The following is a 25061-nucleotide window of genomic DNA, read 5'->3' as shown; positions in this document are numbered from 1 at the left end:
TATGACTCCCATAATATCTCCACATAATTAAGTAAGCTGTTGTTATTATTACAAAGCTATTATTGTGTAGTAATAGTAAATTTATTGGATTCATAGTAAATTAATAATAACGTCATTGAAAAAAAAAATTCACTTTACAAATGCCAAGTTGCTCTTTTAAGTGGAGAAGAAACTCAGCAATGGGCAATAAAATTTTCATTCTTATCTTGTTCCAAAAAACAGCACCTTCATGGATTGAAATGGTGAACTGTATCCATAAGCTATTCTATCTTGCCGAGCAGCCATTCCTGATTAAAATCACATAGAAAAATAAGATTGAGACATAAGTAATTGTCAACAGGCTTCTTCTAAGTCTTAAATTCTGTCTATAAAAATAATATGCAAAGTTCAACAAAGAAACTGCATTTAATTGCATTAGAGTTATTGTAAATGTGAATTTTGCTGTATTTACTTTGCAAATAATCCTCTTTGTGATGCCAAGCAAATGCAGCAAACCAACAGTCCAAGAAACAGATATTGTGATTATTGAAAATGAAATCAATAGCAACCATAGATTGTACTTCTCATTACTCAGAACAACAAAGGAAAGGACTATCACAGAAGCACAAGCTTATAAGGTAATTTCTGACCGTTGAAATATTGCAACATTTGAGCACTACAAGTTTCTGCAGATGACCCTAAGGTTTTATTTGGGACAAATTTTTAGCTGCTTCTTAAAGTAGTTTTTTAGTACAAAAATTTTAATTTTTATATTAAGAGGCTACTTCAAGAAGCAGAAAGAAAGCCGTCTCAAACGAAGCCTAAGAGGGTACATAGAAAAACATAAAACAGACTGAATGAACGAAAGAACTTTTGCTTATTCAAGTCATAGAATGATTGAGAAACAGAATAATAAATAATCTCAAAGTAAGAGAGAGTAGAAAACCTAGCCAGATGAGCAAGACAACTGTTGCAGCCCAGAAAAATTCCTTACTAATGCTCTTCAAACTGTTATGAAAATAGAAGCCTAATCACTTTCAAGGAAATAATATGACATTTCCCTTAGACGATAGAACTAAGAGTCCATGAAAGCAAATCAAATTACCAGTACATCCATGCCAAATTCCCCCACCCCTGAAGCAATGATGCCCAAGATGCTCCAGTAAACCTTTCAAGTTTTACATAGTATTAAACTGTTAAAGCTTTTGAATGTGAGTAGAAGAAACATTTATGGGAGTTTATGGCGCTAACACTTGCAAATATGGAAATTTATAACATATTTATGGATTTTAGGAAGCATATATAACTAGTTATGTTAGACCTCAAATCAATTCAGAAAATAATGATACCATCAAACACGTAAAAAGAGGACCGCAGGAGAGAAATTTAGGCTTCGTTTGGGACAACTTTTTTGCTACTTCAGAAAACTGCTTTTAAGTACAAAAATTTATAATTTAAGAAAATTTTATACTAAAAAGTCTTTTTAGAAAGCAACAAAGAAGCTGTCCCAAATGAAGCCTTCGTAAGATATTATCCTTAGTTCAAGTATGAGAAAACATAGAAATACAAAAGTAAATCTTGAAAAACTATTTCAAGTCTAACTAAATGGATCTTGAAAAAAAAAATTACTTGGAGCATTTAATTAACTCTTGACACTTATCAGTAAATAGATAAGTAAAAATACAGTGGTGAAAGAAATTACCAAAGCTACTAGTCATGTAAATTAATGGTCACTTTAGGAAAAGCTGTTATAATAATGTTATTAAGGTGTATCTACATAGAAAGTCTTATTGTACAAGCTCTTAATATGTAGATATTACAAATTAAATTAACTAAAGTAAACAAAAAATTAAAATAATTTTACAAAAAAATTGTCCATTCTCATTTTTTAGATAGATTTATTTTTCAAATAGATTGGAATTTTCAATTTAGTATGATACATTTAAATTAGTAAAACTAAAAATTATAATTTATTTTGATAATTAAATTAATTTCCTATTCATTATAGAATTAGTATATTTGTCAAATGATAAGAAGATGATGAACTTCGTGACCATAACTAATTAGCATACTCCATAACTAAACTTCCTTTGGCCTGATTAAATCCTTCATGTTGAGTTGATAGTTTAGAATTCCTACAAGTGAAATTATTTTAAAGCTAATTTAACAAATTCACTTAATTTCCTATGACCAAAAAAATAAACATGAAATGAAATAAAAAAATCACATACTTATGTGAAACTACAATTTGATTGGAGAGAAAGTCCAAAGTCCAAACAAATCTCACCCATGCTACTTGTGACAGGCTAAATTAGACTAAATCATTTGAGAAATAAAAAAGAATAAATTTAATGAGGAAGTGTGTAAAAGGTGCTATCCTTAGATTTAATATAAATTCAATACTTAAAAGAATATTGAGGAAGAAAAAAAAATGTCAGATGCTTAAGAAATAATAGCTAAACTATCTAAGGAAAAAAACATCTGTGGAAAACTTTGATAACAGATTTGAGGGGCATATACCACATGAGATCACGAATGAACAAAGCTCGAGGTATCATTAGACCATTCCCAATCATGCCAAGCAGAAGTGTCAAAGCTGCTAATCCTTTGATGTTATCAGGATTTAAATAGTTTGTCCACTGCATTTATAATGAAACAAAAAAAGGTAACATGTGAATCTTCCATGGCTATCGTGGCAGGACTTTGACAGTACCAACCTGTAGAGGAATCATACCATCTGAGCTACAGGCATCCACATAAAGAGTAGAGTGGCAGTCCATCCAGATATTGACCCAACAAATCTCTCTGCCTTCTTAGAAAGTTTACCAGTCCGTGTCTGTGAAACTTAGTAAATGGCAGAATCAAAGACTGTAAAACTGCTGAATTTGGAAGTAGCAAGATATACAAAAAAGTAGATAGCCGGGCTGGAGAAATAAAGAAATGTGCTTAACGTAACGAAGTTTAAAACATACAACAACAACATCAACCCTTTGTCCCACTAAGTGGTGTCAGCTACATGAATCCTTATTCTCCATTGTGTCCTATTAAAAGTCAAATTCTCATTTAAATCTAATAAAGAAATATCATTTCTAATATTTTCTAACCAGTCTTTTTAGGTCTATCTCTACCTTTCTTAATATAAGTCAAATCTAATACCTCCACTTTCCTAACCGGGTCATCGGAAGGCCGTCGTTTTATGTGGCCAAACCATCTAAGGCGACTCTCTCTAATCTTATCTTTTACTCGAGCTACTCCAACTTTTTCACGTATATGCTCATTTCGTATCATGTCTCTAAGGGTAAACCCACTCATCCACCAGAGCATCCTCATCTTTGCAATACTTAACTTAATATTATGCTTCTCTTTTAATTGTCAACATTCTGCACCATAAAGCATTGCAGGTCTCACCACCATCTTATAGAAGTTCAATAAATAGCTCACTAATTGTTATATTCTAGCATGTCAAATTAAAGAATCTTTCCATCAATGATTTCAAATCCATGATGCCATGGTTTCTCTGCACAAGTTTAGTTGTAAACATTTCAGATGACATTTCAAGCAAAAGGCATACCAGCTAGAATGGAAAAAAAGTTGAGTAGCTTGCAATTCAAACATCAAAAGACATGCAATTTGGTTTGATGAAACGTGAATCTACATTTATGGTATGAGTAACAAATTTTATTGAATAGGAATAGTGATGGCCTAAATCTAAAGAAAACCAAAAGGTGGTTAAGCCAATGCCTACTCGGTGTCCAAATCCATGGAATAAACCATTGGACCAAATAACATAGTTTCGTCCCACTCTTTCATCTTTAAAACTCACTGTTTAATTGTCTCATGTTTTTACCCCATATTTTTCTTTTCTACACTTTTTTTTTAATCACCAATACCATAAGTTTCTAAGATATAATGCTGTTGGTAATTTGAGTTATGTATATATGAAAGGAGAATTAACTCTTACTGGCAAGGCCTGCAAAATGAAAAAAAAAAAAAAACTGTTTCAGTGTTTTAGAGCTAGCAAGAATTGTGGTTAGTCTTCGACTTTCAGTATTTTAGAGCTAGTAAGATTTTTTTTTTTAATGACATATCAATATGCAGCTTAATACTAAGTTAAGCTTTGCAGAGATGAGGATGCTTAGGTGGATGAGTGGCTTGACCCTTAGAGATAGGATACAAAATGAGCTTATACGTGAAAAGGTTGGAGTAGCTCCAGTAGAAGATAAGATTAGAGAGAGTCACCTTAGATGGTTTGGTCACATTAAACGGAGGCCTTCCGATGACCCGGTTAGGAAAGCTGAGGTATTAGATTTGACTTTTGTTAAGAAAGGTAGAGATAGACCTAAAAAGATTTTGTTAGAAAATATTAGAAATGATCTTTCTTTATTAGATTTAAATGAGAATTTGACTTTTAACCGGACACAATGGCGAAAAAGGATTCCTGTAGCTGACCCCACTTAGTGGGACAAAGGCTTGATGTTGTTGTAATGACATATCAATATCACTTATATATATATATATGCACATTCTTCTTGCATAAAGTAAAAAAACAATGTCTTGTACATCCCCTTAGACTTGCTTCTACTATATAAGTTAATTGTTTCAATAAACATTTTCTTAATCACCAATCCCTCAACCTACTGATCAACTCTTATGCCCTGAAGCTTAGGAATCGATCCTTAGAAAGCAAGTCACTACTTAACATTCTGTAAGTAAATAATATCCCTTAATAAACCAGATATCATAAAATTTTCATGAGAGATATAACAAGCACAAGAACAATAAACATCCTTATGATCAACCTTAACATCAATTTTTTTTAGATATGTAAGGATGTAACTTAGCCTATCAAGATGCGTACTGATAGGCAAACATTTTGCATGTGAAGCAAGTGTCATGCTTCAGGTAATCTTTGATCAAGAGGCTTTTAGTTATGAACACAAACTCCAACTTAAGATGAGAACAGCTTTACCACCTTTTTTTGGTGCTCAAAGTATTCTACTTCTTACCATAAATTTAAACTAAATCACCTTCTTAATGCTCCTTTTACATGTTCTAAGAATACAAGTCAAAATGAGAGGATTAAAAAGGTCCATACCAATATGATGAACAGAACAGCCAAGCAACATGAAACAACCCCAGGAAAAATACTATTTGGAATAAATGGGACAAATGTCGACCACATAACCTGCATCAATGAGATCAGAGAACAAATATAATTAGTCTTCGCCGCTATCATCAAGCACTCCTCAAACTCCAAAAACTCCTATAAAGTCACCTGTGGGAGGACAGAAATTCCCACAATGGTGACAAAATCCTCCCATCTTTGCCACACCCATTGTATAAGCCATCCATAATAGTTCATAAAGTTCAGCACAAGCCCAGTAACCACAGCTGCCGACGTGGCCATAAACTGTGGCAAGGGCATTGCTCCGACAACAGCGAGCTGCACAATCACAATGTAGATGGATATAACTCCCAATATTTGAACCAAGATAGCCTCCTTCTCCTTCTTCTTAGCAAAGTAGGATAGCAGTGTGAGATTTCCAAGTAGACCAGTAAGCATCCCCTGCATCATATTTTTTGTTTATTGTTGATGCACCAAAGAACAGAAGGAGAAAGAGGGTGGGTAACAGAATTTGTCAGTAGACAAGCCTGTTTCAGCTGAGTATTTATATTCAAATATTTTCATAAAGTTTGAGTGACTTTGAGGGGCTCTTGGTTTGCAAGTAAGATTCAATAAATCCTGATACTTTTGATTTAGTAAATATTGAGGCGATTAAAATCTGAACTGTTTGTTAAATTCTCACATTATGTTTAGGTATTTGTTCCATGATTTCAGATATGTGAGTGGGAGAAATCCTTTGACGGGATTTAGAAAATCTTAGATTTAGGTTTTGTTTGGGACGGCTTTCTATTTTTTAAAGTAGATTTTTAATACAAAATTTTAAATTTTATATTAAAAACTTACTTTAAGAAGCAGTAAGAAAGCCGCATCAAACGAAGCCTTAATCAATAATGGGGATGAAACAAGATTCATCAAAACAGTAGAGTTTGAAATTCCAAAATGCTGTTTGGCAAGATTGAAGCTAAAGATTGCTTAAATCATGCCTAAAATAGGATTTCAAACAATACTTGAACATAAATGGATTGTAAATATTATAACGAAGTTTGTTTGTTTGATGTTTTCTTGCTCAACTCAAGCTCCAACGGATCTACAACAAATAAAAATATTCAGAACTATGTAAATACTCAAATTTGTTCAATTAAATGTCAAACATATTCAATTTAATGTATATAAATGAGCATCAACGGAAGAGTATGTAGCTCACGAGCCAGGGAACAGCGAATAGAGCAGCGGAGTTGTTAGAGACGAGGTTTCGCTGATTGAGGAGTATCTGTGGGATCTGAATAAGGAGAAAAGGGATGTTGGAAGCGCCGGCAAAGCGGGCGGTCATGGAGTCCCATTGCTCTAACTTCGAGGCCGCCTGGAAAAAAAAAAGATGATATTTTGAAGTGAGGAGAGTGGAAAAGAAGGAATTTTGGAGAATAATATGACCTCAGCGGAGCAGGCGGCGGGAGTTTTGAGCCTTCGGCGGCGGCGGACGAAAAGGCGTTTGAGCGGAGAAGGATAGAGTTTGAGAGAGATGTTAGAGGAGATGAGGACGGGAGTAGAGACGGCGAAGAATGTCGGCAAAGGCAGCGGTGAGGCATAAGACGCCATTGGAGGAGCCCAGGAAGTGCTGAAGCAGAACTGAAACTCATTAGCTCCTTACTAGATAAGCCTGATAAGAGACTGTGCAACCTATAGTAAAAAAATAATTGGGAAATTTACATCTAAAATTTTGTAAAATTTAAAATTGGTTTTTATGATTACTGTACCAAAATATAAACTAAATAATTAAATGAAAAACATTCTTACCACAAAAGAAAAAAAATGATCAATCTTCAGAAAGCAGATGGAATTAAGGGAGTAGGACTTTTAAATACAAATTCAATACTTATTTCTGTTCAATGTGGAGAAAGCACCAAATAACAACTGTGCATGTATATAAATTTAGCTTTATATATTGCATGATGCATCTGTCTCAGTCATTTTTGGGCATCTGATGATTAGAAGTTTGAACAATATAGAGTTCATTTACCTCAATTCCTCATCATCAAAGCTACAAATTAGTAAAATTTATCTGAAACACAAATAAATCAGGCATTTCTTGAGATCAATGAAGATAAGATATACTGGAGATAAGTGAGCCTAAGTTCTCATTCTCTTACATAAAGCAAAGCAAGGTTCAGTTGCCTAATTTGTAACTTCAAGGCAAGAAACTAATAAAAGAACAGACTGAAGCTGCCATTCTTGAGTTCAGAAAGGCAAGATATTGGAGGCAACTAAACCCTCTTAATAAAGGGGTTTAGCTGCCTCCAATTCTTATCTTTCAAGCCACAAACTAGAGATGAGTAAATCCTTCAGCTCATTTCAAGCTTCTAATGATTAAAATGCCTGTAATTCTTATTGGCAAAGGCTCATAAATGTGCTATTTATAGAGTCTGGATGTCAAAATTGGAAGGAGGTGCATGCAACTGGTGTGAAGTTCTATGTAGTACTAGTGGTAGTTGAAATTGGTTCTTATGTTTCAGGCCTGTAAAACGCATGACTTGCTTCACTACTTTTGATTCCATTGGGGCATTTTGTATGTTTGCAAATTGTAATCAATTCTGCGTACTTCATATTATTGATTAATTTTACTAATTAAGTACTGATTATGATTATAAATATTACATTGTTTTGAGAAGGTAATGCTAATGAATTTATATAACTATAAGCTTTCATGTTAAAACTTCTTGAAGCTTTTTGTGAAAGATTTGATGTGTTAATCCAACATCCTCTCCTTGAGAAGCTTCATATTGGTGCCATCACTTCTTAATCAAAATTTAATGGAATAGTGCATTCACTCATGTAACAAAAAATGTTGATATGTTGTTAGGGTTTCTCTATCCATATAAAGGACTAAACATAATTGAGGTTATGCTGAAAGTCTCAACATAATGAGACTCCTAAGTATATGGAAAGTTTAGGCATAGACTTAGGGTTCGTTTGGGGCAGGTTTTTTATTGGTTTCTAAAGCAACTTTCTAGTACAAAATTTTCTTATTAAAAAATTTGTGTACTAAAAAACTACTTTATGAAGCAATACGAAAGCTATCCCGAATGAAGCCTTAAACTATTTGGGTGAATGAATCATATAAATATTAAATAGCGATTGTGGGAAATTTACTCAATAGATTAGCTTAAATTACTTATCTTTATACACATATTCATTTATGCAGTTGCTTGGATTTAAAATATTTACATGCTGAATTGTTCTAGCACTTTTGTGCAATAATTTATTAATCTCACTTAGCATGTATTATTTTAGTTCATAATATATTGTGTTTGATTTTGTATACTTTGTTATACTTTAGTATTAAAATAATAATTATCTTTGTTTTATGTGGTTGATATTGAGCTTAATAGTTATAACTTATTCGCATAGCTCAACTATTTACATGCACCTTAGTTAAACTTCTATGGTGAGTGTGACTAGATAAATTAATTGACAATTATTATTTATCTTATGTTAATGTATTTAAAAAGAAATTGAAATTATCCCATTAAACATTCAATTCATCGTTAGAATGTCTTCTCTTTATACAATGATCAGTTAAACTATGCGTCCTGGAATATTCGCATCGATAGAGATATATAAAGTTTAACGTCTTAGCTCTGTACAAAGACCCATCTAACAATCAGATAAAAGAGATGATGTAGTATAATACACTAGATTTTTACGTGGAAACCTCTAAAAAGGAAGAAACCACGGGGCCTGACCCAGTTTGAATGAATCCACCTGTGTTTGCGGTCGATTAAAAATGAGGCCTATCCTTGGAGGGAAGGCTTTGACTTAATGTAGCAAATATATATTATATAGAGTCCATTACATGGTGGGAATTGGAAAAATCGATATTGACATGTTCATTTAGAATGCAGGATCATAGTCGGTGGGCAACAGAGGTCAGAAAGACTGTAGTCAAGTGACAGTGGTTGGAAAGACCGTTGTTGGCGGGCGATGGAGGTCAGAAAGACTGTTATTACGCGATGGAAATCGGAAGGATCATAGTCGGCCGGCGATGGAGGCTCGAAAGATTGTTGTCTAGCGGCCGAGGTCGAAAGGATCGTAGTCGGCATGTGACAGTGATTAGAAAGATCGTTGTCTGACGATGGAGGTCAAAAGGAACATAGTCGAAAGACCGTTATTTACCGATGGAGGTCAAAAGGACCGTAGTTAGCAGATGAAAATGGTCAGAAAAACCATTATATAGAGATGGAGGTTGAAAAGATCTTAGTCGGTGGACGACAATGGTCAGAAAGACCATTGTATGACAATGAAGGTTGGAAGTACTATAGTCGACGAACGACAATGGTTAGAAAGATCGTTGTTTGGCGATGGAGTCAAAAGGACCGTAGTCGGCAGACAATAGTGGTTAGAAAGATCATTATTTGGCGATGGAGGTTGGAAGGACCGTAGCCGACAAGCAATTGAGGTCAGAAGGACTGTAGTCGATGGGCACTAGTGGTTAGAAAGATTATAGTCAGCGGGCAACAGTGGTCAAAAAGATTGTATTTGATGGACAACGAAGATCAGAAGGACTATAGTTGGCGGGTGACATTGATCAGAATGATCGTTGTCAAACGATGGAGATTTAAAGGGCAGTAGTCTGCGAGCAACGGTGGTCAGAAAAGATCGTTGTCTGACGACAGATGTTAGAATAATCGTAGTTGGCGGGCGACATTGGTCAAAAAAGACTGTTTGTCTGGTGATGGAGGTCAGAAAGACCACAATCATAGGGCGACAGAGTTTATAAGGACCATAGTCGGCAGGAGACTAAGGTCAAAAGGATCGTAGACGGGCAAGAGACAATGGTCACAAAGGCCGTTGTTTGACGTTGGAGGTCGGAAGGGTCGTAGTCGACGGGTAGGTGGAAGTACGATGTTAGTCGGTGGCCGGGCAGAAGTCCAACTTCAGTTGGTCCAACTTCAGTTGGTGGTCCAGTGTAAGTATAGTGTCAGTTGGTAGCCGGGTGTAAGTCTAACAATAATTGAAAGATGGGTGGAAGTCCAACGTTAGTTGGTGGTCGGATAGAAGTTTGATGTTAGTTGGTGGCCGGATAGAAGTCCAGCATCAGTCAGTAACCGGTCGGAAGTCCGGCAATTGTCCGATGATGGTCAATGGTCCGACGATGCTCAAGGAGGAGTCTGTTGGCAAGAGATCTATAATTTCTCTCTTACTTGACTCCTCCTTCCTCTTTTTGTCCATGAGGAATGAGGGGTATATTTATAACTTTCTAAGAGTGGCATGACCAAATAGGGAGATCAAGAGCAAGTTGGAAGTAGTTTGAATGGACGACCGATGTCGATTCTCTTTATCATGGACTGTTTTCTAAACATTTGAATGGCATAATGCTATCATAATTCAACAATCTTAGGCTCGTTGGATTCATCTCATCCAGCCGCTTGATTCGACTATAAGCATGTCACGCTTGAAAACCGTTTCATTATCCAATCTATGATTTAAATCTTCCAAATGTGCTTCGGGTCATGGATTTGGTCCCATTTAGGCTCAGATTGAGTCGAATTTGGTGTCATTGGGTTTGTCTTCTCAAGATGTCCGGTTCTATTATATGTTTGCTAAAATTGAATTTCATATGGTTCCAAATTTAATTTTGAAAGTTTTTAACTTGAATTTGCTTCGAGATTCGTGCATGATCAAGATAAATTTTTTATGATATATCAATCCTTAATATGAGAATTATGTATTGGTTGTCGTCTCTCTCGATTAAGATTCAGTGATAATAGAGAAGTTTGTTTCAAACGCTTCTATCATAAATAAAGTTATCAAATAACGATCAACAAAAATATACTAAGATATATAGAAAATTTTTGTAGATTTTCTTGAAATTTTTCTACCATGAATCATTAATAGGGCCCTAATTTATGATTAGGAAATTTAGAATGCAACTAACATCATATATATAATTTTTATTATTTTAAGCTAAATTGATATTTGATATAACCTTTTTGAATAAAAATGAGCATTGATATGATTTTTTTTAGTTATTTAAAGTTAAAAATTATCATTAATCAAATAATGTAATGCATATTTTTACAATCCAATAATACATTAATACTTGTTGCGTCCTGGAGTATTCGCGTCGGTAGAGAAATATAAAATTTAGCGTCTTAGCGTTGTACGAAAATCCGGTACGCAATCAGATAAAAAGAGAGAGGGTAGCAATTATGAGACACCAAGATTTTTACGTGAAAAACCCCTAAAAAGGGGGAAAAACCACGAGGCCTAGCCCAGTTTGAATGAATCCACTAGTATTGTAGTTGATTACAAATGAGGCCCTTCCTTGGGTGAAGGCCTTAGCTTGATGTACATTTTATATAGTACATTACATGATGTGAATACAAAGAGTCACTATTGACGTGTTCGTTTGGTCAGGAGGACCATAATCTAGTGACGGAGGTCAGAAGAATTGTAATTGGCGGGCGAAAGAGATTATAAAGACTGTTGTCTGGTGACGGAGGTCAGAAAGGCTGTAGTCTACAGGCAACGTAAGTCAGAAGGACCGTAGTCGGCTAGCGACGGAGGTCGGAAAGATTGTAGTCGGCGGGCGACGTAAGTCAGGAGGACCGTAGTCGGCGGACGACAGAGGTCGGAAAGATTGTAGTCGGTGGGCGACGTAAGTCTGGAGGACCGTAGTCGGCGGGCGAAGGAGGTCGGAAAGACTGTAGTTGGCGGGCGACGTAAGTCAGGAGGACCGTAGTCGACGGGCGACGGAGGCCGGAAGGATTGTAGTCAGTGGGCGACGTAAGTTAGAAGGACTATTGTCTAACGACAAATGTCAGAAAGATGACATCAGGTAGAAGTCCAACAATGGAAAGAAATCCATCTTCGGATAGATGTCCAATGAAAGTCCGATAACCAGTAGAAGCCGACGTCGGGTAGAAATTTGGCGATGAGTGAAGGTCCGGCGTCGGTTAGAAGTCCGACGTTTGTTGGTGGCCGAGGAGAACTCTGGCATCACTTGGGCGGAGTTTCGGTGTCAGGGGGGAACTCTGTTATTACTTGGACAGAATGTTAGCATCCCCTGGAAGTCAGACAGAATTCTTGCGTCTCGTGGAAGTCAGGCAGAATTCCGACGTCATTTGGAGTTCGGGTAGAATTCCGACGGTGGTCGAGGACGAGCCTCTTCCCTCATACTCTTCTCTTATCCTCTTCTTCTTGCTTTTTTGCTTGGGTCCCCCTTCATGAGAAATGAGGGGTCTATTTATAGATTTACTAGAGTGGCATAGATTGTAAATATGTGTGAGATAAGGGGCAAATAGGGAGTGGTCGAATGGACGGTTGATATTGAATCCTTTGATTGTGCACTGCTTGTCAGACATTTGAAGGTCTTAATAATGTCGGAATCCAACGAGTAGAGAAATATAAAATTTAGCGTCTTAGCGTTGTAAGAAAATCCGATACATAATCAGATAAAAAGAGAGAGGGTCTAGCAATTATGAGACACCAAGATTTTTACGTGGAAAACCCTTGAAAAGGGGGAAAAACCACGAGGCCTAGCCCAATTTGAATGAATCCACTAATATTGTAGTTGATTACAAATGAGGCCCTTCCTTGGGAGAAGGCCTTAGCTTGATGTACATTTTATAAAGTACATTACATGATGTGAATACAAAGAGTCACTACTGACGTGTTCGTTTGACCGGGAGGACCATAATCTGGTGACGGAGGTCAGAAGAATCGTAGTTGGCGGGCGACGGAGGTTATAAAGATTGTTGTCTGGTGACGGAGGTCAGAAAGGTTGCAGTATACAGGCGACGTAAGTCAGGAGGACCGTAGTCGGCTAGCGATGGAGGTCGGAAAGATTGTAGTCGGCAGGCGACGTAAGTCAGGAGAACCGTAGTCGGCGGGCGACGGAGGTCGGAAAGATTGTAGTCGGTGGGCGACGTAAGTCTGGAGGACCGTAGTCGGCGGGCGAAGGAGGTCGGAAAGACTGTAGTCGGCGGGCGACGTAAGTCAAGAGGACCGTAGTCGGTGGGCGACGTAAGTTAGAAGGACTATTGTCTGACGACGAATGTCAGAAAGATGACATCAGGTAGAAGTCCAACAATGGAAAGAAATCCATCTTCGGATAGATGTCCAATGAAAGTCTGATAACCGGTAGAAGCCGGCGTCGGGTAGAAATTTGGTAATGAGTGAAGGTCCGGTGTCGGTTAGAAGTCCGACGTTTGTTGGTGGCCGAGGAGAACTCCGGCATCACTTGGGCTGAGTTTCGGTGTCAGGGGGGAACTCTGTTGTTACTTGGGCAGAATGTTAGCATCTCGTGGAAGTCAGACAGAATTCTTGCGTCCCGTGGAAGTCGGGTAGAATTCCGGCGTCAATTGGAGTTTGGTTGGAACTCCGGCGGTGGTCGAGGACGAGCCTCTTCCCTCATACTCTACTCTTCTCCTCTTCTTCTTGCTTTTTGCTTGACCCCTCATGAAAAATGAGGGGTCTATTTATAGATTTAGTAGAGTCATAGATTATAAATAGGTGTGAGATCAGGGGCAAATAGGGAGTGGTCGAATGGATGGTTGATATTGAATCCTTTGATTGTGAACCGTTTGTAAGACATTTGAAGGTCTTAATAATGTCAGAATCCAACGATCTTGTGCTCATTGGATTCGTCTCGTCGAGTCGTTCAATTCGACTATAAGCTCGCTAAAATCGAAGACCGTTTGGTAACTCAAATTGTGGTACGAGCTTTCCAACAACGCTTCGGGTGCTTGATTTTGGCTAATTTGGGTTCGAATTGAGTTGAATTTGGCGTCGTTGGGTTCGTATTTTTGAGATGCTCAGTTTGGCTATAAGCTTGCTGAAATCGGAGTTCAGGACCTCCTAGATTTAATTTTTGAAATTTTCGATTTGATTTTGCCTCGAGATTCATGTTTGATCGAGCTAATTTTATGATGACGTATCAATACTTATGTCATTATAGGAGAAACTAGAACTGAAAAGGGTAAATGAGTGAAAGAATTTGTTTTCATTGGTTAGAGGATAATGCTATATAAAATAAAATTAGAGTAACATATTTTATAATTAATTGCTCATTATTTAAAAAAAAAAGAGTATAATTTTAATATTGAAGCTTAAGAAAAAACGAGAAAGAGAAAAAAAAAAAGAAAAAGAAGGCCCTTGACCAGGAACAATTATTAGGTCAGGTGACCCGACATAGCTCTACATTCGGACGTCAATAATATATCGCCACGTGCTCTTATTCTTTACCGTGCGGCCCGACGACCTGATCCGGGATTGCTATGTTTGCGTATTGCTCGGTAGTGCTCTAGGTATTGCTCGGTATTGCTTGATAATAACGAGAAATACTGCTCTGTCAAGACCAATACCAAGCAATACTGAGAAATACCGAGCAATACCGAGAAAACTCGGCATTGTTCGGTATTTCTCGGTATTGCTTGGTATTGGTCTTCACAGAATGATATTTCTTGTTATTGCCGAGCAAAATCGACCAATACCTAGCAATACCGAGTAATACCTAGCAATACGCGAACATAACAATCCCGACTCGGTTCCGGGTCGGTTTGTCAGGGTGCATGATAAATACTGAGAATACGAGACACTAATTTACCGACGTGCGAACTTAGAGCTACATTGGGTGACCGGACCAAATAAAAGTTCTTGAGCAAAGAGTATGGAACCAAGTTCTCTGGTCGTCCCGAACGAGAGAGAGAGAGACAGCGAGCGCAAAATGGTAAAGCAAGAGAATAGAACGAGTGCTTAGCTCCAGAAGGCCATGAGCCTGAAGCAGGATCTAGAGCGACACCAACAGCACAGCGACCACAGCTCCGACCACCATTCCCATCCACCTCCTCAGCGCCGCCCCCGTGGCTTCGCCGCCGCCGCCGCGGCGGCAGTCGGCGCTGTAGGTTCCGCCACCACTCCTCCAGCAGGTACCTCTGTGCTGCCCGGGACGGGAAGAAAAGAGCGAGAGAAGGAGAAGGAACGAACGAAGCTGCGTGAAAGGCACCGCCGTGCGATCACTAGCCGCATGCTTTCTGGACTCCGTCAACATGGTAACTTCCCTCTTCCGGCACGCGCCGACATGAACGATGTCCTTGCAGCCCTCGCCCGTGAGGCTGGTTGGACCGTCGATCCCGATGGCACGACCTACCGGCCATCTCCTACACCACCTCCTCCTCTTCCTCCTCCTCCTGCAGTTGCTGCCCCACCGAACCCTCTTTCTCAATTGGTACTTTTTTCCCCTTCTCGCTATTACCTGAATAACTTTTTGGTTGCATTATCATATTTGTTTCTGCCCCTTTAACTGGAAACTTGGGATTTTGATTGATGGTGATATTGGTAGGTAATAATCTGTTTTTTAGGAGAATTTCAATCTAATAAATTTTTTTTTGCTTTACCAGTCCCTTGTAATTTTGTGATGTAACTGCTATAAACTTTACGCGAGAAGTATAAGAGGAAGGGAAAATGCGCTTGTGTTTCTGAAACTTTTTTGCATTTGTGGCACATGTGATACACTAGTGAAGCTAGGGAGCTTATAGTATTGTTGATATAATTTTTATCGAAGTCAATAGTATAAAATCCATGGCTCTGCACTGACATAGAACTTCATGTCAAGAATTATTATTAGTCGACCAAGAAGGAATGACTATAGTTTTGATCAAACATGGCTGCACACAGTCATGCTGCTTGGTCGACTGTTCAATCAGGCAGTGTGGATGAATGCGGCTGTCCATGTGGACAGCCATTTCTACACTACCGGGTGCTTGCTAACACCCCTACTGGCCTAATTGGCACTTTTGTATTCTTGATTGATTCATCATTTTTAATACTTGAAACAAAAAAGGGTTGTAGTTGTTGAAAAAATGATAATCCTTGATTAGGGCATTATGAGTTTTTTCTGGGTGCTTCATCCTTTGGGAGAATGATTTTTAGTCCGTTTGCTTTGCCAGCATTTCTGGTTAATGTTGGTGGTTTTGAAGTTTTTTTTTCTTATCCTGAGAATAAATTAAATAATAAGATGATTAAAGACTAGTTATCCTTCTATGGTTGACATGGCCATATATGATGATCGTCATACTCATATAATGGGTTCTTGGATTGTTTTTATTTGAGAAAAACTAATTGAAAGGTTAGAGACATGCTGCAAGTTAATTGATCTTTTCAGAATCAACAAGCTTAATACATATCATTTGGAGGGCTCAATGTCATGTGTACTCCTGCTTCAAAAAAATTCCATGTTTGCTTGTTTACTTCTTATAAATTTGTTTGCAGGCACCATTCCTAGTACGTTCGATAGAGAGTTCCTTGTCTGTCACTTCTTTGAAGAATCGCACGAGCCAAGCACCTTCAGATTCTCAAGCATCTTTTCTCAGGATTGATGATGGATTGTCTCCATCTTCACTTGACTCAGTTGTAGTCACAGAAAGGGATATTAAGAATGATAAATTTACTAATTCCAGCCCCATCAACTCATCAGAATGTGTGGATGCTGACCAGGTAAGTCTAATCTGTTTGGTGTCTCTTTACATTCCAAAAATATAATTATTAATACTTTGTATAAGAATAATTAGAATCAAGGATTTCATTACTGCAATATGAGTGCATTTATATTGTTTATTGTATCTTAATGAATAATGAAAGAACCATCTTATGTAAAAAGATTAGAAATGTCTTGCCACACTTAAAATATTAAATTTGGTAATTTGCCTTTTGATCATTAAGTTTATAAAAAGATACTATGATTTTCAAAATAAGAGGGTGCATGGAATCATTTGTTTAGAATTGTTAGCCTTTTGATTATCTGTTGATCCTTTGTTTTTTTGAGCATTTTCATTTTGATTAAATAGTATACACATGCAAACCATATTCTCCCCCTTATATGTGAAATTGTTGCAGCTAATGCAGGGGGCTTTAGAGCAGGATGGTGATTTTGTCGGAACACCATATGTTCCCGTTTACATAACCCTTGCTGTAAGTTGATATGATTTTCTCTCATATCATTTTAATTTTAATTTAAATTGTAGAACTATAAAGCGTGTTTATCAACACGAAACTCATACACAATGCAACATAAATATACAAATAGTTCACACACTACGTCATAAACATAATATATATTTTTTAATTATTAATATAAAATTTGTAATCAAAATATATAATTTCATTATTTTCTTTTAAAAAGCACCACACTAGGAAGTATAATATCATTTGTATCACAAAAAAGCTTAAGTATTAATGAAGGGAACAAGTAACATTAGTTTACTTGCAATTATATTTTAATATTTCTAGAAATGAATTTAATTTTTGACAACAAAAACATTAACATTAATCATTTTAAATGAATTTGTCGATATAACATTTTATTGTTTATATGAATAGAAAAAGCCCAAAAAAGAGTATATAATCTTCAAAATAACCACACTAAATATAAATATATTGATGTTTCACTAATTGGATCTAACACAAATCATATTGTGATCATTATCACAACTAATACTAATATCTTGTTCAATGTCACATTTACCATCATTGAGAAAAAACACAATCTGTAACGTTGGCTAATTACCCCTAAAAAAATGCATAGTTTCATTAACTCTATGTATCGCGAGGATGTCCGACTGTTTTTACTCTAATTTTGTAAAAAAATATCAAACATGATTTTTTTTAGCGTCAAACAAGTGACCATTCAGGGCATCTAAAGGCATGTATGTATCCTATTAGTATCTAACATGAACTTGACTGGATTTTAAAAGTATCCAAGCTTCGTACTCTTAGACACATCTGTTTTCAAAATTTTAATAGTTTTGTAATTAGTTTTATCTAAACAATAATGTGATAATTGGTGCTCTTTATTTAAATATCCTATCAAAATTTAGTTGATTTGATTTTTGTGCAATTTTTAAGTATAGATCTCCTTCATCAAGTTTTGCATGTCTAGTCGTAAAGATGTGTGGATCCTTTAGGTGATTGAGTTGACTATGTGGATTGTGCATAAGATGCAAGAATTAATTGGCATGAGATTGAATCAATAAAATGACCTAAGAGATTGTTTGAATTGGAGTACCTGGTTCCACACAACAAAAACTCGATCGATCGCTTGAGGACTTCCTCATAGTAATGAGATGGTTGGTTCATCGACATAGATACCTTATTACTCGGCTTAGTAGGAGCTCAGTATGACTTGAATGAAGATTGAGACCTAACATGTTGAGAAGCCGAACAAGAATGAGGTAGGAGGAAGCCACATGGAGGACTAAAAGGGCATATGTCCTACAGTCATAGGAGAATGTCATTCACAAAGTGCAAGAACGTCCCTAGCCATAAAGTATTTAAGTTCTTGAGATGGAATAAGAATTAAATTATGATTCTTTCAAAAATCCTAGATAAGATCTACTAGCTTTGATATTCTTAGTAAAGAGAGATGTAAAAATAAATATGACTAATGTTTCTGAGAATGTGAAGGGCATTAGCCTTTATAGAGTCTTTGAATTATTGTAAACTACAAAAGGGGAATTCTTTCTTTTATTATCTTGATTGATCTTTTTCTTCTTTTCCTATCTTAAGTTATTTTTGAGAAGTAGAACATATGACAAGAGAAGTAAACCACTTATTTTCTGGCTCTATTGTTTTATATTAGTTCAATCCTTTTTTCTTTATTTTATTTTTTTAATTCTCTACAACATATGTAGATGCTATCATTTTTCAAGTACCTATTTCACTACTATTTTTTTTAGCTTAATTTTACTAAGCCCAATCAATCTCATAAAGCATCAAATCATTCTGACAGCTCCAATTGAACTAAACAACACTACTTAATAGTTAAGGTTTTTTTATAGTCAGCATAACTTGAGAAGTTATGTAAATGGAGGACTAAAAGGCACATGTCCCACGTTCACCAGAGGATGCCATTGACAAAGTGTAAGAACAACACTAGCTATAAACTATGTGAGATTCTGAGATGGAATAAGAGATACAATTGAAGCAATGGTTCATTCAAAAATCCTATATAAGATTTACTAGCCTTGGATCTTCTTAGCGAAGGGAGATTTTTTTTTCTCACTAACACGTGTGAAATAGATATGGCTAGTTTTACTAAAAACTTCTCAGGAGAGAGTCCTTTTGCAAAGGGGATTTGCCTATGCAGAATCTTTGAATACTTATAAACTAAAATAGTTGCATTCTTTTTCCTTCTCTTGCTATCTCAAGTCCTTTTGGGAAGTATAACATAAAATATGAGAACTTTTCCTTTAGGGGAAGTTCTTCAAGGCAACTTTGTATGATACATTTATGGATTGGATTTCTTTCTCTCTCTCCCTCTCTTTCCCTCCTTATCAAATTTTGGCATCCTCTCTGCAAATTACTTGTCCTCCTAATCCTCTAGACATCCCAAATCTGATGGAAATATTTTTCTGTGCTATTATTATATATTATTTCAATCCTGTTTTCTTTATTTTTTTGTTTTCAAATTCTCTACAACATATATAGATACTATAGTATTATTGTCAAGTATCATATTTTACTACTATTTTTTCTTTTTTCTTTTTTTAACTTAATTTCACTAAGCCCAACCAATCTCATAAAGCATCAAACTGTCCAGACAATCCAACTGAACTAGCAAGAGTACATGTAGATAGGGTTTTCATGTCACATAGCTTGAGAAGTTATGTAAATGTGAATCTAATTTAATCTTAATCATACCTTTGAAGTTTCAATATCACTACTATTCAATAATTTTTTTTTCCTTCTGTTCCAACTGCATTAATCGCACCTTTTACCATGTTTGAAGTACTAGCGTTGTTGGAAATTCATTTTTATTATTTTTTGCTTCTTTGTAGGCCAGCATAATCAACAGTTATTGCCAATTGGTTGATCCTGAAGCAGTTCGTCATGAATTGGAACAGTTAAAAGGGCTGCATATTGATGGAGTTGTGGTTGATTGTTGGTGGGGAATTGTGGAAGGTTGGAGTCCACACAAGTATCAGTGGTCTGGCTATAGAGATCTGTTTAATATAATCCGTGAGTTTAAGCTGAAATTACAGGTAATTTTTCTTTTAGGTTTCAGCCACTGTTATATGTCTTCTTGCAAGTTACTCTTCTCGCACGAGCTTGTAGAGGTTCATTAATTCTCTTGCACTTCAAATCAGCAATTAGTTTTTACTTGCTTAGAAGAGTTATATATTTCAATCAGCTCAGGATCATTATTATATTAGAATTAATTGTGGAGTGATCTAAGAATTTTTAATTATTATAAGTTTACATCCATATTTGGTATTGAATTCATATCCTATTGTATTGCTTTTGAAAATTCTTAGACATGATATTCAAAATTTTGTGGCTTGATGTATATTTTTTTTTACAAATATAGTTCTAATTAGTAAGACATCTACTGAAATCAGTAAAAAATTAGAACAATAAAGGAAATATTTAATATATAGAGACCATGGAATTAGTAGTACAAAGAATTTTAAGAATCTTGGATGATAATATAATTTCCAGTGTTCTGGATGATGAAAATAGAGAAGTTCCTCGGGAGTTTTGTTACAAGAAGATATCATGAAGGCTTGCATTGTAAGTTTTATAAAATTGTAATTATGTTGGTGATATTGTATGGAGCTAATTGTTGGGCTATAGAAAAGTTAGTGATATCCATGTTGAGTGTGACCGAAATAAAAAAATTAAAATATAAGTATGGAAAAACAGGAATGATGAATTATGAAATAATTTTATTAGATGAAAGTCTGTAATAACATCTATTTAAGATAAAATACTAGAAATAGGCTCGGGTGATTTGGATATATGTAATAAAGGATAGCGAATATACCAATTAGATGAGTTGATAAAATTACTATAACAGGATTAGAAATTAAAAGAGGTAGACCTGTATTCATGTAGATAGAAATTGTTCAAAATAGTTTGTAAAGAATAAGTTTAACTTTTAAGATAACACTCAACAGGAAAAATAACAAATGATGATACACTACATTGATCTCAAATAATTGGGATAAGGGTAATGATGATGAAGAAGAAGAAGTAGGAACCATTATGCTCCAGAAATGGCTTTTTGCTTCACTGAAAGTAATAGTGGTTTCTAATGAATGCTATTTGAGAGGGTAAACAAATCATTTATGTCATATGTGATATGCTCTAGATCAACATTTTATGCGTTTAGTAATCATGATGCATTGTTTTGTATGTGAGTTTGATGTTCTCAATCTTAAAACACGTTACTCTTAAGTTGTATTGGTCTTAATGTTTAACCAAACGATAGGAAAATAAAAAGAAATTTGATCCTTTTTTTTTTGCTTATCTTTTGTTACTCTGTATTTAAAGATAACATGTTGATTTAAACCATTTAGGTTACATGCGCATTTATTTTTTCCCACGAATCATGCATAGAAGTGGCTTTATGGAAACCACTGACTAATTTTTTCCTTGTTCGTGGAATTACATTTTTTATGAGTTCTGTAACGTTTACTTTTACACTTCTAAGGTTGTATTGGCATTTCATGAGAATGGTGGAAAAGAATCGGGTGATATGGTTATCTCTCTTCCCAAATGGATCTTGGAGATTGGGCAAGATAATCAAGATATATTTTTCACAGACCATGAAGGAAGGAGAAACACCGAATGTCTTTCTTGGGGTATTGATAAAGAGCGTGTCCTAAAAGGGAGAACTGGCATTGAGGTACTAGTTTTTGCTTCTTCAGTAGCTCTTTTCTTTCAGTCCCTTTCTCACCGATGTGTTTCATATTTCGTTCTTCTTCCATTCAGCTTTCTCCATTTTGAAATTCCATATCGCTTTTGTGTATATTTTTGGCAAAATCTCGGTTCTATACAATGGATTTCTAAGTAAAGTTGTATGATTCTATTTTTTTCCCACTTGCTCAATATGTTCAGGTCTATTTTGACTTCATGAGAAGCTTCCGGATGGAATTTGATGACTTATTTGAAGAGGGTATGATTTCTGCTATTGAAATTGGACTTGGCGCTTCCGGTGAGCTGAAATATCCTTCCCATTCAGAAAAGATAGGGTGGAGGTACCCTGGTATTGGAGAGTTTCAGGTATTTCATTAAATTGTTGAGTCATTCTTGAATTACCTTCGGTTTCCATAACGTAGGTTTTGATGGTATTTCACCGGTCTTTTTGCAATTGGTCTCATTTGTTATTTGGTCTAGTTTTGAACTATGTAAAACATCATCTACTTTTCTTAGTTAATCTGCCAACTCTGCTTGGGCATTACCGTATCATCTCCGAGCCAATTGCCATTCTTGTTAGGAGAGTGGAATACGAGTCCAAGTTGATTCCATCATATTAATATTATGGTTACCCATCATCTCAAAAGCTTAGCTAACGAGGAAGTGCTGCTACTAATATATTAAGAATTAAAAAATCCAATTTTCACTTCACATTCAATGAGGGATTTGTTTTATTCTCTTGTAGATCTCAAATAATTTTCCCCTGTATGAAAGCCTTCGACAATGGCTATCACTTTCGTTCAAATTACAGCTTTCAACGCCTTCTAGTGTCAATACCAAGAGTTCACTCAAGCACATGGAAACTTTGCTGAAATCTTCTTTTGAATCTTGCTTGATAGAAAAACCTATCATGAATCATAAGAGCCACAAACTAGATTTCACACTTGATCCCAGTGGACCATTGACTATGATGCCACTTGTTAGAATAGCGGAATAGCAGCTCTCGAGTATACTCATTGGTGATGGGCACCCATCAACTTAGAAATTTAAGCTAATGGATAAAGCACACTGCTAGTATGTTAAGAATTTATGTCTTATTTCACATCCAGTGAAGATTATTTTCCACTCTTATGTACATCTCAACAATTTTGATCTTCTTTATATGATTCCCTTCTCATTTAATTGCATTTTTTACAGTGCTATGACAAGTATATGCAGCAGAATCTGCGAAGAGCTGCTAGGGTACGAGGGCACTCTTTTTGGGCCAGGGGCCCTAATAATGCTGGCCATTATAACTCCAGGCCTCATGAAACTGGGTTCTTCTGTGATCGGGGTGATTATGACAGCTACTATGGACGATTTTTCCTTCATTGGTATTCACAGGTCCTTATTAACCATGCTGATCAAGTATTATCCCTTGCAAGCCTTGCTTTTGAAGGAACGCAGTTAGCTGTAAAGGTATGATAAGTTGCTTTAACTCTCACTATCTGAACTATCATAAAGTTCAGTCTGGTTAAGGTCATTTTATGGCGGCATTATGAGTTAATAGCATATCCCTGAATGGACTAAACGGGCATTATAATTCTTTTTTTATTTGGTATCTGAACTATGATGTGGGGATTTCCTTTACTGAATTCTGTGCAGATTCCTGCAATCTATTGGTGGTATAGGACTTCAAGCCATGCTGCAGAACTAACAGCAGGATATTATAATCCTACCAATCAGGATGGCTATTCTCCAGTTTTTGACTTGCTTAAGAAGCATTTTGTGACAATAAAGTTTGTCTTGGTCAGTCAAACACCAGGTTCTTTGAATGAGACCGATGAAGCCTGGTCTGACCCAGAAGGTCAGAGTTGGCAGGTGAAGTTACTAGATTTTTTCTTAGCATTTTATATGATTAGACCATTCAAGTTATGAAATTTTTGTCCTTGCCTGATTTTCTCCATAATTTATGCCAAAATTTGTAGGTCCTCAATTCAGCCTGGGACCGCAGATTGATTGTTGCTGGTCAGGGTAATTTCCAATGTCATGATAGAGATGCCTGCATTAGGGTCCTTGAAACTGCAAAACCAAGAAATGATCCTGATCGGCATCATCTTTCATTTTTCACTTACCAGACTGTCTCACCTGTCTTCATGCAAGGCGATTTATTCTTGTCAGACCTGGACAGCTTCATCAAATCCATGCATGGTAAGTATTGCATCATCACTGAAATATCTATCAGTTAGGTGAACTCCAAAGTCTTATAACCATATCTATATTTTATTTTCAAAATTTTCAGGGGACATTTTGTCTGTTGATGATGCAGTTTGAACATTCAATTTGTTCATTTTTCATACAAATGAAAAATATGAGTAGAGAGCACTTGTCATTGATAGGAAGGAACTTGGACCTCTTGTTTTCTATCTTTATATTACTTAAACTTGCAGTTTAACAGCCTCCTTGTTTGTATTGATTACAAGGATGCCCATTCAAGTTTTTTTGGTCTGAGCTCTTTCTATTATACAAGTCTAACCTTTGCTTCTGTCCTAGTTTAAATTCTGTGAGTGAATTCAAAGTCATTTATGAGGACTGAGGCAGAATCACATTTTTTATGCTTGAAGTCTTCTACATTCTCAAGACGTACCTGATTATTGATTCTTTTTAGTGTTAATTACTTGTATAACTTGAAAACACGGTGGGAGGTCAACATCTGAAATTTATGCCATAGCTAAAGAAAATGAATTAGTCCAAAATTAGTTGGAATAAATTAATGTGGATTGATCGTTTTGATTTGTTTTTTCAATACAAAATGTAGTATGATTTGTCCGCGCAATGCATCTTATACTACTGTTAGTATTTGAACCTAAGATCTTCAAGATTATACTGATAACTGGTATATATATAGGGTTGACAGATTGATCTCAGTGGACATTCATATATGAAAAAAAACTATATTTTGTATGATCTGTACATTCCCCATAATATTGAGGTATAATCAGAGTTTTTTTGTGTGTGTGAATATGATACAGTTATATAGAAGTTGAACAGAAAAGTGGGACAATAATTGTCTAGTTATCAATGTTTCTAACTAAGGCTTAAGGCTTTGTTTGGAACAGTTCTAGTACAAAATTTTGTAAAATTCTCAGTAAAAAATGACGGATTAAATGACAAATGAAAGACGATTCACCACTTGATAATTTAATTCGTTGGAGAATGGATGCTAATCATGCCATGATGAGCTGAAAGCCTTATTTGTAAGACATACCTGATCAATCTGAAACGA

The 25061-nt window shown here is 35.9% G+C and overlaps 2 protein-coding genes across 2 annotated transcripts; one reads left to right on the top strand and one right to left on the bottom strand.

The window, feature by feature from the left end:
* Positions 1-96: 96 nt before the first annotated feature.
* LOC110099212 (maltose excess protein 1-like, chloroplastic) lies at positions 97-6715 on the bottom strand. The gene is made up of 9 exons (XM_020826297.2): positions 6536-6715; positions 6309-6464; positions 5255-5545; positions 5075-5164; positions 2714-2815; positions 2500-2618; positions 1085-1147; positions 926-987; positions 97-287 (listed from the first exon to the last, which is right to left on the bottom strand). The coding sequence occupies exons 1-9, from the start codon at positions 6698-6700 to the stop codon at positions 202-204; spliced, it is 1134 nt and encodes a 377-aa protein (XP_020681956.1). The 5' UTR covers positions 6701-6715; the 3' UTR covers positions 97-201.
* Positions 6716-14770: 8055 nt separating this feature from the next.
* LOC110099210 (beta-amylase 8) lies at positions 14771-24398 on the top strand. Its single transcript, XM_020826294.2, has 10 exons — positions 14771-15329; positions 16373-16597; positions 16997-17071; positions 19936-20139; positions 21591-21785; positions 21998-22162; positions 22994-23254; positions 23441-23656; positions 23764-23986; positions 24078-24398. Exons 1-10 carry the CDS (start codon positions 14874-14876, stop codon positions 24107-24109), a joined length of 2052 nt encoding a protein of 683 aa, XP_020681953.1. The 5' UTR covers positions 14771-14873; the 3' UTR covers positions 24110-24398.
* Positions 24399-25061: the final 663 nt, after the last annotated feature.

The sequence above is a fragment of the Dendrobium catenatum genome, unplaced genomic scaffold (genome assembly GCF_001605985.2).
Source record: "Dendrobium catenatum unplaced genomic scaffold, ASM160598v2 fragScaff_scaffold_789, whole genome shotgun sequence".
NCBI lineage: Eukaryota > Viridiplantae > Streptophyta > Magnoliopsida > Asparagales > Orchidaceae > Dendrobium > Dendrobium catenatum.
The sequence above is the reverse complement of the archived record's forward strand: the minus strand, read 5'-3'. Positions and strand labels throughout refer to the sequence as shown.

What these genes read in the sequence shown, in the direction of transcription:
- LOC110099212 (XM_020826297.2), bottom strand. Translation starts at nt 6,700, where the DNA reads ATGGCGTCTTATGCCTCACCGCTGCCTTTGCCGACATTCTTCGCCGTC. An exon ending in GGATGCCTGTAGCTCAGATG is followed by an intron (nt 2,619 to 2,713) that starts GTATGATTCCTC and finishes TTATAAATGCAG; the next exon opens with TGGACAAACTATTTAAATCC. An exon ending in AATTTGGCATGGATGTACTG is followed by an intron (nt 988 to 1,084) that starts GTAATTTGATTT and finishes TTTTCATAACAG; the next exon opens with TTTGAAGAGCATTAGTAAGG.
- LOC110099210 (XM_020826294.2), top strand. Translation starts at nt 14,874, where the DNA reads ATGAGCCTGAAGCAGGATCTAGAGCGACACCAACAGCACAGCGACCAC. An exon ending in CAGAAGGTCAGAGTTGGCAG is followed by an intron (nt 23,657 to 23,763) that starts GTGAAGTTACTA and finishes CAAAATTTGTAG; the next exon opens with GTCCTCAATTCAGCCTGGGA. An exon ending in CTTCATCAAATCCATGCATG is followed by an intron (nt 23,987 to 24,077) that starts GTAAGTATTGCA and finishes CAAAATTTTCAG; the next exon opens with GGGACATTTTGTCTGTTGAT.